Below are 12682 nucleotides of genomic sequence, written 5' to 3'. Positions count from 1 at the left end.
AAAATGATGATCCCAAGTCTCGACTCATTTCCTACTTCTCGTGGTCCTAGTAGTCCCCACGACCGGAGGAGGTACTCCACCTTTACTAACAATTCTTTTCTTACCTCCAGCCCCAGCCGAAGCTTTCTCTTCTTGACCATCATCATTCTCTTTATTACCTACTGCCGACGATATCGTATTCGTAGTAGTAGTAGCCTTCCGTCTTGAAGGCGCAGAGCCCTTCTCTTCTACTTTACTAGCTGTAGCTTTCTTAGTAATAGCAGTAGAAGCAGGTAACTTACTCCTTGTCGAGGTAGAAGTCGCTTTCTTCCCTTCTTCGATAGGTTGTTCAGGTAACTGAGTCAAAGGTTTCTTACCTCTCGAAGATCTCGAAGTTCCAGTAGCGGAAGCCTCCTCTGCCTCCGCAGTAGCTTGTCTAGTAGTTCTAGATGAGGTCGATCTACGCCTCGTGGATTTACTGGTCTCTTGCGCCTGGGCTTGTGCTTGGTCTTCAGGTTCAGCAGTTGACCTCGCTTGGAGTGATCTCGATCTACTAGCCGCTGTAGTTCTGGAAGGAGCAGAAGACGGTTCCGGGTCAATGGACGTGGTTCTCTTCGCTCTGGTCGATCGAGATTTGGGTTCTTCAGCTACTTTGCTGTTAACAGCAGGCTCCGCTTTTCGACTTCTGGATGATTTAGATTCGGGTTCAGCCATAGTGAGCGCAGTAGGCGCCGCCTTTCGAGCAGGTACTCTGGTGGTAGGTTTGGCTGTGGTAGTCGTTGAAGGAGTAGGAGCAGGAGCAGGAGCAGGAGCAGGAGCTCGACGAGATCGAGAGGCCGCAGAAGTTGACCTAGAGGTAGCTGGTCGAGGAAGTTTTGAAGAAGCTGTACTTGTACAAGCCCCGACTTGCTTTGTCGTGACATTGTTCACATGCCCTTCCACATCGACCACAATAACTGATTCTTCAGCAGCCTCTACTTCCTCCTTTTCCTCCTTTTCCTCCTTTTCCTCCTCTTCCTGTTCTTCAAACATCTCTCCAATACCTTCGAATCCAGGTGTCTGAGCGATCTTAGGTTGTTTGAACATATCTTTCATACCGCTGAAATTGGGTGTGGCAGGTACTGAAGGTTGTCTCAGCATCTCTTTGACACCCACTAAAGAGGGCGAAGCAGCTTCTTTAGGTGTAGCCGGGAAGAGGTTCTTGAGACCTCTCATATCGGGAGTCTTGGCTGGCAAGGAAGGTTTACCGAGCATTTCTCGGATTCCCGTGTAAGAGGGGGTGGAAGGTGAAGAGGGAGTTTCGTACTCTGGGGAAGACGGTGCTTGAGGCTGAGCATGAGCTTGGGCCACAGTCGAGCTTTCCTGTTGAGATGCTGTCAGTATGAGATCACTTGGAGATTCCTCAATGCGATCTTCTGTTTTGAATTTAGGGAATATGGGGGTTTTTGGCCCTTTACCATCAGTCCTTCGTGGGTTTACATCCCATGACCCAGCCTCTCTGAACTCTGGTCTGCTCGGCGTAGATGGAAGAACAAAGCCTACGGTAGCTCTTCGATCGGCCCTTTGCACAGATTGTCGGCGCATCTTATCGAGTCGGTATTTGATATCGTCCATGGGCGTTCTAGGCACCGCTCGTGATTCAAGTGAAGGTTCGAGAGTAGGTGAATCTGCTGCGAGAGCTGGGTGAGATGGCTTGGCAATCAAGTTGGAGAATCTAGTCTCCACGATTGGGTTTTTGAATCCACTAACAGGTGGGGCAGGGAGTTGTCGGGGAGTAGCAAGCGATTCCCTTCTTCTTTTAGCCTGCTTGACATGTTAGCATCGGCCTTGGAGACTTTATACATATATTGCTTACCTCGGCTTTAGCAGCTTCTGATTTGACAGGAGTCATAAATACCTTCTTCTCCGGCACTGGCTCGTTGTCAATAACTTTCATCTCGTCTTCAGCATCAGGTGCAGCGAAAGTAATCTTTTTAGAAGGTTTACCCATTGACCCGGGAGGCGCTCTCTCTCTCTTGTATAAGTCGGGAGTGGCTGGAAGTCTCTCGAATCGGACTGGTGGACCACCAATATTGGCCAAAGATCGTCTTGGCAGTCTGTGGATGTGTCGCTCGGGCTGAGGAGTGAAGAACTGCTTGGATAATGGTTGTCTCTGTATAACGGGATCATCAGCTGTCGGGAAGGAACATATCTTGCTATATCACCGAACTCACCGTCTGAGGGGTACCAGGTAATGACATAACTTCATCCTCTTCGACTTCATGCTCTTCCTGGTTGATATCCTCTGGTTGTACTTCTTCGATGCTATCGTCAGCGGGAAGGTTGACCGCTTGTTCGTACTCCTCATACACCTCAGCCTCTTCTTCAATATCCATCGCTTCGTCTTCTAAGAACGCATGCTCCAAAGAGCCGTCGTCATTATTGATGTATTCTTCCTCTACTTCTGGGTGATTAATGATGAATTCAATGACACTTTGACCCGGCTACAGATCCCTCATCAGCAGTGGCCTCCATTATTTCCGATCAACTTACAATGTCCAAAGATTGATCAGCTTCCAAAGAGTCTTGACCACTGGAATCCGACTCGAACGAAACTTCAGCGGTACCGTCTTCATGTACCCAAATAAGTTCTCCATTCTGGGGTTCTCCCGCTTCATTTTCCTCTTCATCGGACATGTCTTGATCTTTTGATTGAGGAGCAGGAATTTCAGGAAAAGGAGTGGTACTTTTTCTTCCCGCTCTCGTCTTTGGACTGGTACTCTTCCTCCTAGTCTCAATATTTCCAGCTTCGATCGCACCTTCCACTCCGGAAGCTCTAGATTCCTGCCATACCTTTCTAGCGGATCGGAGCAACAAGGCTTTACGAAGCGTAGCCGGACCCTTCGGCGTCGAGAGAGCTACTCTAGCCGGAACAGGAGTCGAGGTTACTCCTTTAGAAGATGGCGTGACTGGTGGATTGTATGGTGTGTCGCCTGTAGTAGGGAGCGGTACAGATCGAGGTGTCTTGGGAGGAGTGGCTGGTGTGGGAGAATCTTTTGATACAGGTGAAGTCGCTTTATCATTAACTTGTTTGGCTTCAATGGGTTCGGTCCCAGCCATCTTTCTGGTCCGAGGAACAGCACTGGTATTTCGTAAAGGCGCTTTACGGATTTGCTGAGGTGTCATGAATGGGTTCTCGTGGATACGCTATGATGTAAGGTGAGCTAGATTATCAACTATAAGTTGCGCATATAGCAGAGCTTACCTTGATTGAGCCGCTTGGCTTCTCGTTCTCCTTGTTCTCCTCTTCATTGACTTCAAGATAAATCTTATCGCCTTCATCGCCATTGGCCACATCCAAGACCGATTCTTCCGCGTTTTCCTCTTCCCCCTGCTCTTGAGGGACCTCTTCGCTGAGTTTGGATTTCGCTGCTGCTTTCGCGGGTGTACCCATACCTCCCAGTCCTAGTGTACTGTGTCTTCGATTCTTTATTGGTGAAAGGGGTACAAAGGTTTTACCTTCTGGAACCAGGGAGAGTCGATGTGATGCTCTTCGTCGGATAAATTGCTGTTTGGAAGGTGATGGGTTCACGGAAGTGGTGGAAGACAGCTTGCCAGCTGGAGAGAAAGGGACAGGTGTCTCAAGTGAAGGGCCGTACTCGAATCGGAAGGGTTTCTTTCTGATTGTAATGACATCCTTGTCATCGAGGGGAATTTGGGAAGGAGGTTTGTATGAAGTTCCAGTCCCGCCTGATGGGGTGTGAAGCAGTCCGTTGGTGCCTCGCACATGAAGCATAGCCTAAATATGGACATGATCTGTGAGCGTACAGGCCGACACAGGGGATCAACGGACTTACCTTGCCACTGATGATGTCGAAGACAATCTCGCAATGAAGTTTGGACACATCAGAGTAGTATAGTCGTACCTATCCGACATAGTCAGCTCAACGTACTTAACCATCTATTTCGACAGATAACGAGTACACTCACATCGCAGTCATAATCTCTGCAGCATCGAAACCGGTCATCATCAGTACCGTACGAGTAAAAGGTATTTTTGAACTACGACAGAGAAGATGATTGCTCACCGTCCAAAGCTTATCCTCTCCGCGTCCAGGGGTATAGTCTGTACGTCTCCTCCTCCTTTTCTCTTCATCAATGTCAACCTTCCATAGGTGACCAGAGGTGGTCCAGAGGGCACAGGTGATCCCTCCCTTTCCCACTCTGACATGTTGAACGAGGGGGGAATGATTCGTCGAGTCTGTTGTGATTTCGATTTCTTGATTTTCTGCTTCTCGCTGGTCGATCTTGGTCGTATTATATCCTATTTCGCTGATGGTTTCGCTGGTGAGCTATGATACATGTTCTTCTCGCTATGAAGAGCTAGAATGTTGTGTTTTTTGATTTTGCTTTGTTTGGTTAATTCATGTTGATTCATATCAACAACAATCATATCCCAAAGCAAGGCGCGTGTCAACAGCTGTTGTGGTGTTTACTTGTTGATTACACCCACTTTAACTCCTCTCTAATTACGCCCGTCGGTGACAGCCGATCATCTTGTGATCATTTGTCATGCGTCCATCCTTTGATGGGATGGTATCGGAGATGGTCAGCTAAAACGCTCAAACCGTTATCTATAGTTTACAACGATCCCTCTCCCCACTCAGATCTAGCATCTTATCACTATCACTGCTCAGCAGCACTTCAATGGGAGAAGGAGCCAACCCGATCCCGAAACTTCTTTCGTATATACAGGTACATCCCGCCTTATCGTCCAGCCCCAGCCCGCTTTGATAGCCCAGGCCCACAATCACATCACCTTACGAAACTGTCACCATTCGCCTTTTCCACCTCTTCCTCTTCCTCTTCCTCTTCATCATCTCGATCAACCCACTCTTATCCGCCTTACCAACCTCTTCGTACAGATAGCTCTACTTCAAACCTTACTGGCGCAGCATCAGACACAAATATATATCAAGAGGAGGAAGACGAAGACATGACAACGGAAAGAGATTACGGTGCGGCATCGCCGTCTACCCCTAGCTCATCTCGAGCAGCAAATAGAAAACCCACACATGAGGGACATGCATCGATAACTTCATCGGTGGTGAATCTAACAAATACCGCTGTGGGTGCCGGTGCCCTAGCATTTCCATCGGCATTCGCATCGATGGGGTTGATACCTGGTATACTCTCTTGTGCGGGATCAGGTTTGACAGCGATGTTCGGGTTATACTGTCTGAGTAGATGTGCAGCGGTGGTGGGTACGAGACCAGGCGATGAAGGTAGAAAGGCAAGTTTCAACGAATTGGCGAGATTGACTTTTGGTAAAGGATGGGCAACGAAGCTGTTTGATGTGAGTACATCCTGAAGCACGAGCGCTGTCAAGATGCTCATGTGGAAGTCGGGATGTATAGCTGGCTATAGCTATCAAATGTTTTGGTGTCTCAGTATCGTACTTAATCATATGTAAAGTGAGTAAGCCTTACATCGCAGTGACATCATAATACTGATTCGAGATCTCATCCTGCTCAGACCCTCTTACCTCAAGTTTGCTATACGCTGTCCAAAGTTTTCCACCATCCTCTGCCTGAAGATTCGATACTCCTCGCATCTCATTTCTGGTTGATAGTATGGATGGTGGTTGTCATCCCGCTTTCGTTCCTGAGGACATTGGACGCATTGAGGTTTACCAGTCAGATAGCACTGCTTACGGTTGTATAGTAAGTCAATGCGCTCAATCCACCATTGTATATGCTGAGCATGGTCTTTCAACAGCTTGGTTCTAGTAGTAGTAGGCTGGTTCGCCGTCAAGGGTGTTTCACCAAATCATGGAGAAGTTGTGCTGGCCAGATTCGGTAGAAATACACTATCAAACTTCCCTGTACAAGTATTCGCATATACTTGTTCTCAAAATGTGAGTTAGCTATTCGAAGATTGAGCACCGTGATAGCTGATCGGCGATCATAGCTCTTTCCGATATACAATGAGTTGAAAAACAAGAACCAGAAGAAGATGAATACTGTTATTGTAGCTTCGATGGGATCAGCCGCAGCAGTATACGAAGTTGTCAGTTTCCACTTTGGGACGCTCGAGTGCAGTTTAAGCTGATCATCGCATCATCGCAGATCGGTATAATTGGGTATCTCACATTTGGCAGCAAAGTGGGAAGTAATGTCATTGCCATGTGAGTCTCTTCTTCCAATGACAATGGCTTCATTGCTGATCCTGCCGTTGCTATCAGGTATCCACCAACCTCATTGATAATAGCCATCGGTCGACTCGGTATCGTCCTCTTAGTCGGTCTATCATATCCTCTTCAAGTATTACCATGTAGACAATCCATTCATCATCTCACCCACGGTCTTTTCCGACATCCCAAACTCGCCAAGTTGACCAACGGAAATGCCGTTGGTAGTTCTCCGAACCAAACCACGGAAGAAGAAAGTAGCGAATCTGAAGATGCAGACGACGAAAGCGAAATCAACCCTTTGGTACCTAAAGTTGATGACCATGGACATCATGTACATAAACATGAAATGAGCAAGATTGAATTTGTAGCTATAACGAGCGTTATATTGGTAGCTGGATTTTTGATTGCGTATAACGTACATGAATTGGAAATCAGTGAGCTTTTTCACTGAATTCAATTCCTCCTTATCTCAGCTGCTGTAATGTTGTATAATACCTGAGTCGGTTGGATTGAATGGGTGCTGATGTTGATTAACATTGCAGTACTTGGATTTGTAGGATCAACAGGATCAACCATAATAACATTCATCTTACCTGGATTCTTCTATTTCAGATTGTTCAGAGAAGAGAGAGGCGTGACGAAATGGTGGGCTCTGGCATTGGGTATATACGGTTTTGCAGTCATGGCATTTTGGTGAGTTCATTTTGTTCAGTATGATCTATTCGGGAGTCATGCTAATCTCGCGCTGTTTGCATAGTCTAACATTCAACGTTCTGAATTTGATCAAGTGATATTCATAGGCGTGCGTCATATTTTGAGCTATAGATAGACAAAAAAGTGGATTCACATATAATTCATGCATGACGGATAACTCATTTACTTCACTATCGACTAGATTCAAACCCATTGGTTGTCCCCAAATAAACAAGTATTCTCTCCTTTCTCGTTTTACTTTTGGGTTCAATCATTTCCCCAACTTTTTGAGTCCTTTCCCGGGCGTTGAAATATCAACTCGGATCATTCACTATGTAAAGCATCAGAAGGAGCTCGGGAAGTGACCGACTTCTCTGACTCATCACTTCTCACAATACTTCCAACACCATACGAGCATCTATAAACTTTTATCTCCTGATCATCCGAAAGGGGTACAGGGATCCTTTCGAAGAATACACAAGGCTGGGAAATACTAGGCATGGGCATCGTAGAATCCTCGCCATTGCTGGAAAGTTGAGCAGGAGCGATATAGGGATCCTTCATCTCTCGACGAAGATATGATTCAGCTTCTTTCTTAGTTTTCATCGGGCCTATTTTCGAACCATCAGACTCAGATTTCCACCCATCAGGTGGAGGTGGGGGAGGACAGGCATCCCAATATGGCTCGTTGTCTTCACTGAAGCAGAGTTCAGTGCCCATGTCCTGAAAGATATGATCAGCATGATACCGTACTCGGACTTTCGTTCAACCGAACGAGATAGTGCAGGAGGATGACAGGTGGCAAAACTTACTGGATCTAATGTGATCTCTGAATGTGGTCGTGAGACCGTTGATGTAGCCCTCATGTTGTCCTTTTCAATGGTAATGTATGACTGATACTTTATAATCCTATGTGAGTATATAGCAAGACAATCGAGAGGTGGTCGAAAGACAATACAGGAAAAGTTCGAAGATAAAAAAGTACGAGTAGTGGCGATATTGACTCAACGCAATACAGCATGACGATGATTTTTTTTTATTTTGCCCTTGGTTATATGTTTATTTCTCTTGACATGATTTGACTCAGCATGATACTCGATCGAGTCATGGTCCGACCAGGAGAACGAACCAGAATCATAATATCACTCAAGAGATTCTGAAGTTCATGTGTGATCCTTCATGTACGGGGAAACAAGAGCAAAATGCTGCACAATACTGTACGATCTCCTTTCTGACCGGAAGCACATAAGGAAGTATATGAATGTGAGATACTTCTGGCTCTAGTCTAGACTCACGAAGCACTTGGCTCGGGCTTATATTTCGCGTTAGATACTGTAACGGTAGTTATGTTATGAAAGGAGACTCCCCGTTTGTCATCAACCGAAGAGATTTGTGCCATCCGTGAATGACTCACGGTACTCGATAACTCGTCCGTGAACATCGGACGATGTGTTGGTCGAACTAGTGGGGAAGGCTCGTTGAGAAGAGGTACAGGGCTCTATCAAAGAGGCTTAGAGGGTCAAGTAATCGGATCACTGTATCCCTGGAAGCCAATAGAGTAGCATATTTGTTCAGCCCGACTGAGTGACTCCTGGTCAGGTTGCCAGCGGAATGAGTCGATCTGCTGTGATGTTATACAATGCTCTCATGTTTTGTCACTTGGATATTCTCACACTAAACTACAGGAAGCACCATTTGCCATGTTTTGTATCTATCACCATTTCAACTCCCTCAGACAAAACCTCAACCCAAACAAAAAGAAACCGACAGTAGGATAATGCATCTTCATCACTCGCTGTATACAAGAGTATCAAATATCTTAAAAATTGCCATTGCTCGCGAATTGCCCCACGCTGACCGGGTCGTCTGTTAGAGGGGCCTCTCGTTCCAAACTGGAGGAGTCATCTTTGTCCATCGTTCTTTACCAATCGAGGTGTTTTTCGCCATGAGATACTCGTATCTCCCAGTATTGTATGTCCCAGTAAGGTATTCGGAGATATCACGAATCATGAAATCCTGTCCGTTAGGAATCATCTGTTCGTCGAGCGAGGTCTTATATACCAATAATCGTTCGTCGTAATCATCGTTCAGGATTGAGCCTCTGGTGTAAGTTGTCCCCGCATGTGTAATCGTACCAGTATTAGCGTCGTAAGATCTTTCTGGCTCTTCGATAATTCTCTCAGTGCCGCTATAGTCTGTACGATGATGTACGATCCAGTCACCTTGGATATCCCCCAGCTCTCGATCTTCGTTCTGCATACCTCGCCTGGTTCCAGCTTGAAATTCCCATGTATCAGGAGCAGGGGTCGAAGTTTGATTAGCTGAGTATGCAGTTGCAGTAGTACCTCTACCATTGCTGGAAGGGACCTCGGTTGGACCATTCCTGGAATTTCTCGAGCTCATTTCAGATAGTGATCAGGTAATTATTCCCTTTACTAAAGTCTGCGATGTGAGATACAAATATAGTGGAGTATAATATGTAAATGACGATGTGATTAATGCTCCAATCATGGGTTTTGAACACATTGAAGCAACCGTTTATATACCCACCAATTGACATTAATTGCTTGTTCAGATGAATTCATGAACGATCCCTGACTACAAAAGAGGTCAAGACCAATGCCCATTGTTAATGTATTTCTAGACTTCGATCAAAGGTTCTTCATCATCTTTGTCATCAGAAGAGAAATGACAGATGGAGCTCTCAAAATCAGCATAAAGGACGAAGCACTGATCAGCTCCGGTGTTATCGGCAAAGACGGCTTCTCTACCACAAAGGATGATACAATGAGGCTCCACCCTAAGGATTAAACGGCCTCGAGATCCTTCTTACAATGGTTGACCACTCACAACGCAAAGCTCAGATGGCGGTCGAGAGTGGATACAGTAGTGGCGACTGATACTCACCGTAGCCATGGTCCAATACCCAGAGGTACATTTCGTCTTTCATCTTCGTCAGAAGCTTACGTGAACTGCTATTCATAGTGTACACTTACTGAGCAAAGTAGTTTCAGAAGCGAAGCACCAGACCCTCGAAGTATACTTTTCCATCGTGATATACATCTATAAACATGTACGCAGTAAGAGATCAAAGACCGCCACTTCTGTTACTTCAACACTTCAGTCAATTAGGTCAACCCCATTGCTCCGAAGACAGCTTGATCCAGCGTTCCTTACCTATCAAGGGATTTTTAGCTTCTAGAAAATTCTGAGTGTTTTCGTCAAATGTCCCAGTGATGTATCTGGAGATATCACAGATGGCCGAGTTTCGTCCGTCTGGTATCATTGGTGTGGCCAGTGTAGCTCGATACACTAAGTATTCCAAGTCATGATGAGCATGGATGATAGATCCCTTGGTGTATGTTACACCTTCATGTGTCACAGTATCATTGTCAGATTCAAAGGTCCTTTCGAGATCTTGGACCTTTCTTTCTTGGCCAGAATAATCCGTACGCATATAGACAATCCAGTCATCCTGGATATGACCTACCTCACGAGCCTCGTCCATCATGGCCCTGCGGTTGTGTGGCTGGATTTCGAATGTGTGACTTGGACTTGTGAGATTGTGGCCACTGGCATTTGTTGTTGCTGATGCTGTTGTTATCACTGTGGGGGTAGGCAGGGTCGGGGGGCCAAGAGATGCTGCGACACTTGAAGTGATGCTAGTGGTAGTGGGACGAGAAGATTGGACTGTCACCTCGACAGGGCCGCTTGGTGCAGATCGACTTTTCATTCTGCTTAAGAATAGCTTTTTTAAACAGTGATATGATAGGTAACCTTACTGTTGTTACCTTGCTCAAAGAAGATGGGGAGAAGAACCAGTTTATAGAGGTGAATTAAAGCAAGTCCATAGAAAAGCTACTTATGATATTCGAAAACTCCCAAAGTGCGTGAGATCAGTTCACGATGTCAGTGGCGAAGAAGACAATTCTTACGCTTCGGGAGACTAGACCACCGAGGGCGTTCTGGGGAGGTTTTGTCCATACAAAGGATCAACTTGTGAAAGCTGACACGTGTTGGACGCATCAGATTGCGACCTTTGTAACAATCCGAGGATATCGGGGGAATCAGGTTGCCAATCGAGACAATTGTGGGTGGTTGTGATTTTCCCACTGAGCTGCTTGCTGTTGTAAGCGATGAGATACAGCTACTGAGGGTCATACCTGGACTCTACCATATTCAGATCTCAGATGCGTTGTGTTGGGTTTGGCTTCGGTGACCCACATGTGGCACCTGACCTACAACCGGGTTTCTCTCCACTCGAGATGAGTGGCAAACTGGAATTCATGCTCGCTGTTGTATCTCATACATTGTATGCGTCGTGGCAATGGTATAGCTGAAAGGCGTTTAACGGATGTACTGTACAACTGCACACAAAAGCGTATAACATTTTATAACATTTCACTACCGGACTATAACTAAAAGCACTATCAACAAGATATTATGACTATTGCATTTTCCCCTAACTTATATCACAGTCAGCATACACTTCATGATCGTCACTCTTCTCTTCCTTTCAATACTGATGTTCCGAATTTTTGGGTTTGTTTTTCCAGTTTCATATTTTTTTGAGGGCTATTTTGTGGGATGGTTTATTTTACCCGAAGACTCTCGGAATCCGAACACAATACGTACAATGATTTCTGTCCGGCCGACCAGCAGGTTTAGCCTAGAAAAAAGGGGGATCAGAGAGATATATATCGAGATATCTAGATACTTCGACTCTCGTCACCATGAGTTACACAACTTCAGGCAGAGGTACCAGATTCATCGACGATTTTGGCTTGTCCCTCCTCTGTGGCGCTGAGGGCGGAGGGTTCGAGCTCCCACCCCGTCATGTGTACCCACAATTCGGTGTCCGCCGGGGCAACCTTCTTGCGGAGAAGCTCATGGTACTCATTAAGTGTGTCAATGGGATACCCAGACAAGCTGGTCCATCCCCTGGAATGATCTCCTTCAATCATCTTCCTCTCGGTGCGAGTGAAATAAGCTAATCGAGACATGTCAAGCTCGCTATTGGTCAAAGTTCTTTTCTCGTACTTTTGCCCATCCACTTCGATGGTGCCACCAGCGTCATGGATGTCTTGGTCGAACTTTTGAGTGGATCTCCAATTACGTTGATCTTCACCCGCTTCATATACTATACCATCAAGGATATCACCAAGCTCGGTACCATCTCCGGTACTGCACTTAACCGAAAATCCGGGATCATTAATACGGAACTGTCTGTAAAATTCGCGTACTTGATCTTGAGTCATTGTTGGTTCGTATGAATCTTTGTCTACAGACTGGATGGGAGTGACAGACTTATCCAGAGCGGTTTCAAGTTCCTTAAGGGATAAATCCAATTTCGAGGGAACATCGACCGTGCCAGCACCACTTGAAGGATGTTTTGAGTTCATGGTAGCGATGTAATGCTTGTTCTGTATGTGCTTAATATAGGCTTGGTATGATTTGGCTTTACTGAGAGTGTGAGTGGATAACGAAGGTGGGTTATCTGAATGTTTGGGGGGCATCGTTTCTCAAGAGGGATTTTATATGTGAGGATAAGAGAAATGCGTGCGAGCTATTAGGAATTACCTTCAGGAGGGAACCTTGAGATCCTTTGAGCGAAGACTGGGGAAGCCTAGAATTGATTGACATAAAGAAGCTCGTATAAATGAAAAAGAACGAAGAGAAAGGATGGAACAAAAGGAAGACGGCGCGATCCGGCTCATCTGAAGGAAGCAATGCAATTGCTAATTTGATTTCTGTGCAGAATCACCGATCATCACGGGATATTGAAATCGTACATAACGATTAGAAATGACCAAGTCCCGTTTGACTCGGAAATGAATA

The 12682-nt window shown here is 45.8% G+C and overlaps 5 protein-coding genes across 5 annotated transcripts; 1 reads left to right on the top strand and 4 right to left on the bottom strand.

The window, feature by feature from the left end:
• Positions 1–24: 24 nt before the first annotated feature.
• Positions 25–4189, bottom strand: L199_002737 (uncharacterized protein; the record flags this gene model as incomplete). The annotated part of the gene is made up of 8 exons (XM_064888476.1): positions 25–1782; positions 1835–2131; positions 2193–2462; positions 2512–3165; positions 3224–3757; positions 3816–3884; positions 3949–3964; positions 4047–4189. 8 exons carry the CDS (start codon positions 4187–4189, stop codon positions 25–27), a joined length of 3741 nt encoding a protein of 1246 aa, XP_064744548.1.
• A 765-nt stretch (positions 4190–4954) lies between these two features.
• Positions 4955–6942, top strand: L199_002736 (uncharacterized protein; the record flags this gene model as incomplete). Its single annotated transcript, XM_064888475.1, has 9 exons — positions 4955–5314; positions 5376–5432; positions 5494–5681; positions 5737–5875; positions 5929–6027; positions 6087–6145; positions 6203–6585; positions 6694–6844; positions 6909–6942. 9 exons carry the CDS (start codon positions 4955–4957, stop codon positions 6940–6942), a joined length of 1470 nt encoding a protein of 489 aa, XP_064744547.1.
• A 226-nt stretch (positions 6943–7168) lies between these two features.
• Positions 7169–7710, bottom strand: L199_002735 (uncharacterized protein; the record flags this gene model as incomplete). The annotated part of the gene is made up of 2 exons (XM_064888474.1): positions 7169–7567; positions 7657–7710. The coding sequence occupies 2 exons, from the start codon at positions 7708–7710 to the stop codon at positions 7169–7171; spliced, it is 453 nt and encodes a 150-aa protein (XP_064744546.1).
• Positions 7711–8713: 1003 nt separating this feature from the next.
• L199_002734 (uncharacterized protein) lies at positions 8714–9247 on the bottom strand (the record flags this gene model as incomplete). The annotated part of the gene is made up of 1 exon (XM_064888473.1): positions 8714–9247. The coding sequence occupies one exon, from the start codon at positions 9245–9247 to the stop codon at positions 8714–8716; it is 534 nt and encodes a 177-aa protein (XP_064744545.1).
• Positions 9248–11592: 2345 nt separating this feature from the next.
• L199_002733 (uncharacterized protein) lies at positions 11593–12246 on the bottom strand (the record flags this gene model as incomplete). The annotated part of the gene is made up of 1 exon (XM_064888472.1): positions 11593–12246. The coding sequence occupies one exon, from the start codon at positions 12244–12246 to the stop codon at positions 11593–11595; it is 654 nt and encodes a 217-aa protein (XP_064744544.1).
• Between the last annotated feature and the right edge of the window lie 436 nt (positions 12247–12682).

The sequence above is a fragment of the Kwoniella botswanensis genome, chromosome 1 (assembly GCF_036426115.1).
Source record: "Kwoniella botswanensis chromosome 1, complete sequence".
NCBI classification, from domain to species: Eukaryota; Fungi; Basidiomycota; class Tremellomycetes; order Tremellales; family Cryptococcaceae; genus Kwoniella; species Kwoniella botswanensis.
The sequence above is the reverse complement of the archived record's forward strand: the minus strand, read 5'-3'. Positions and strand labels throughout refer to the sequence as shown.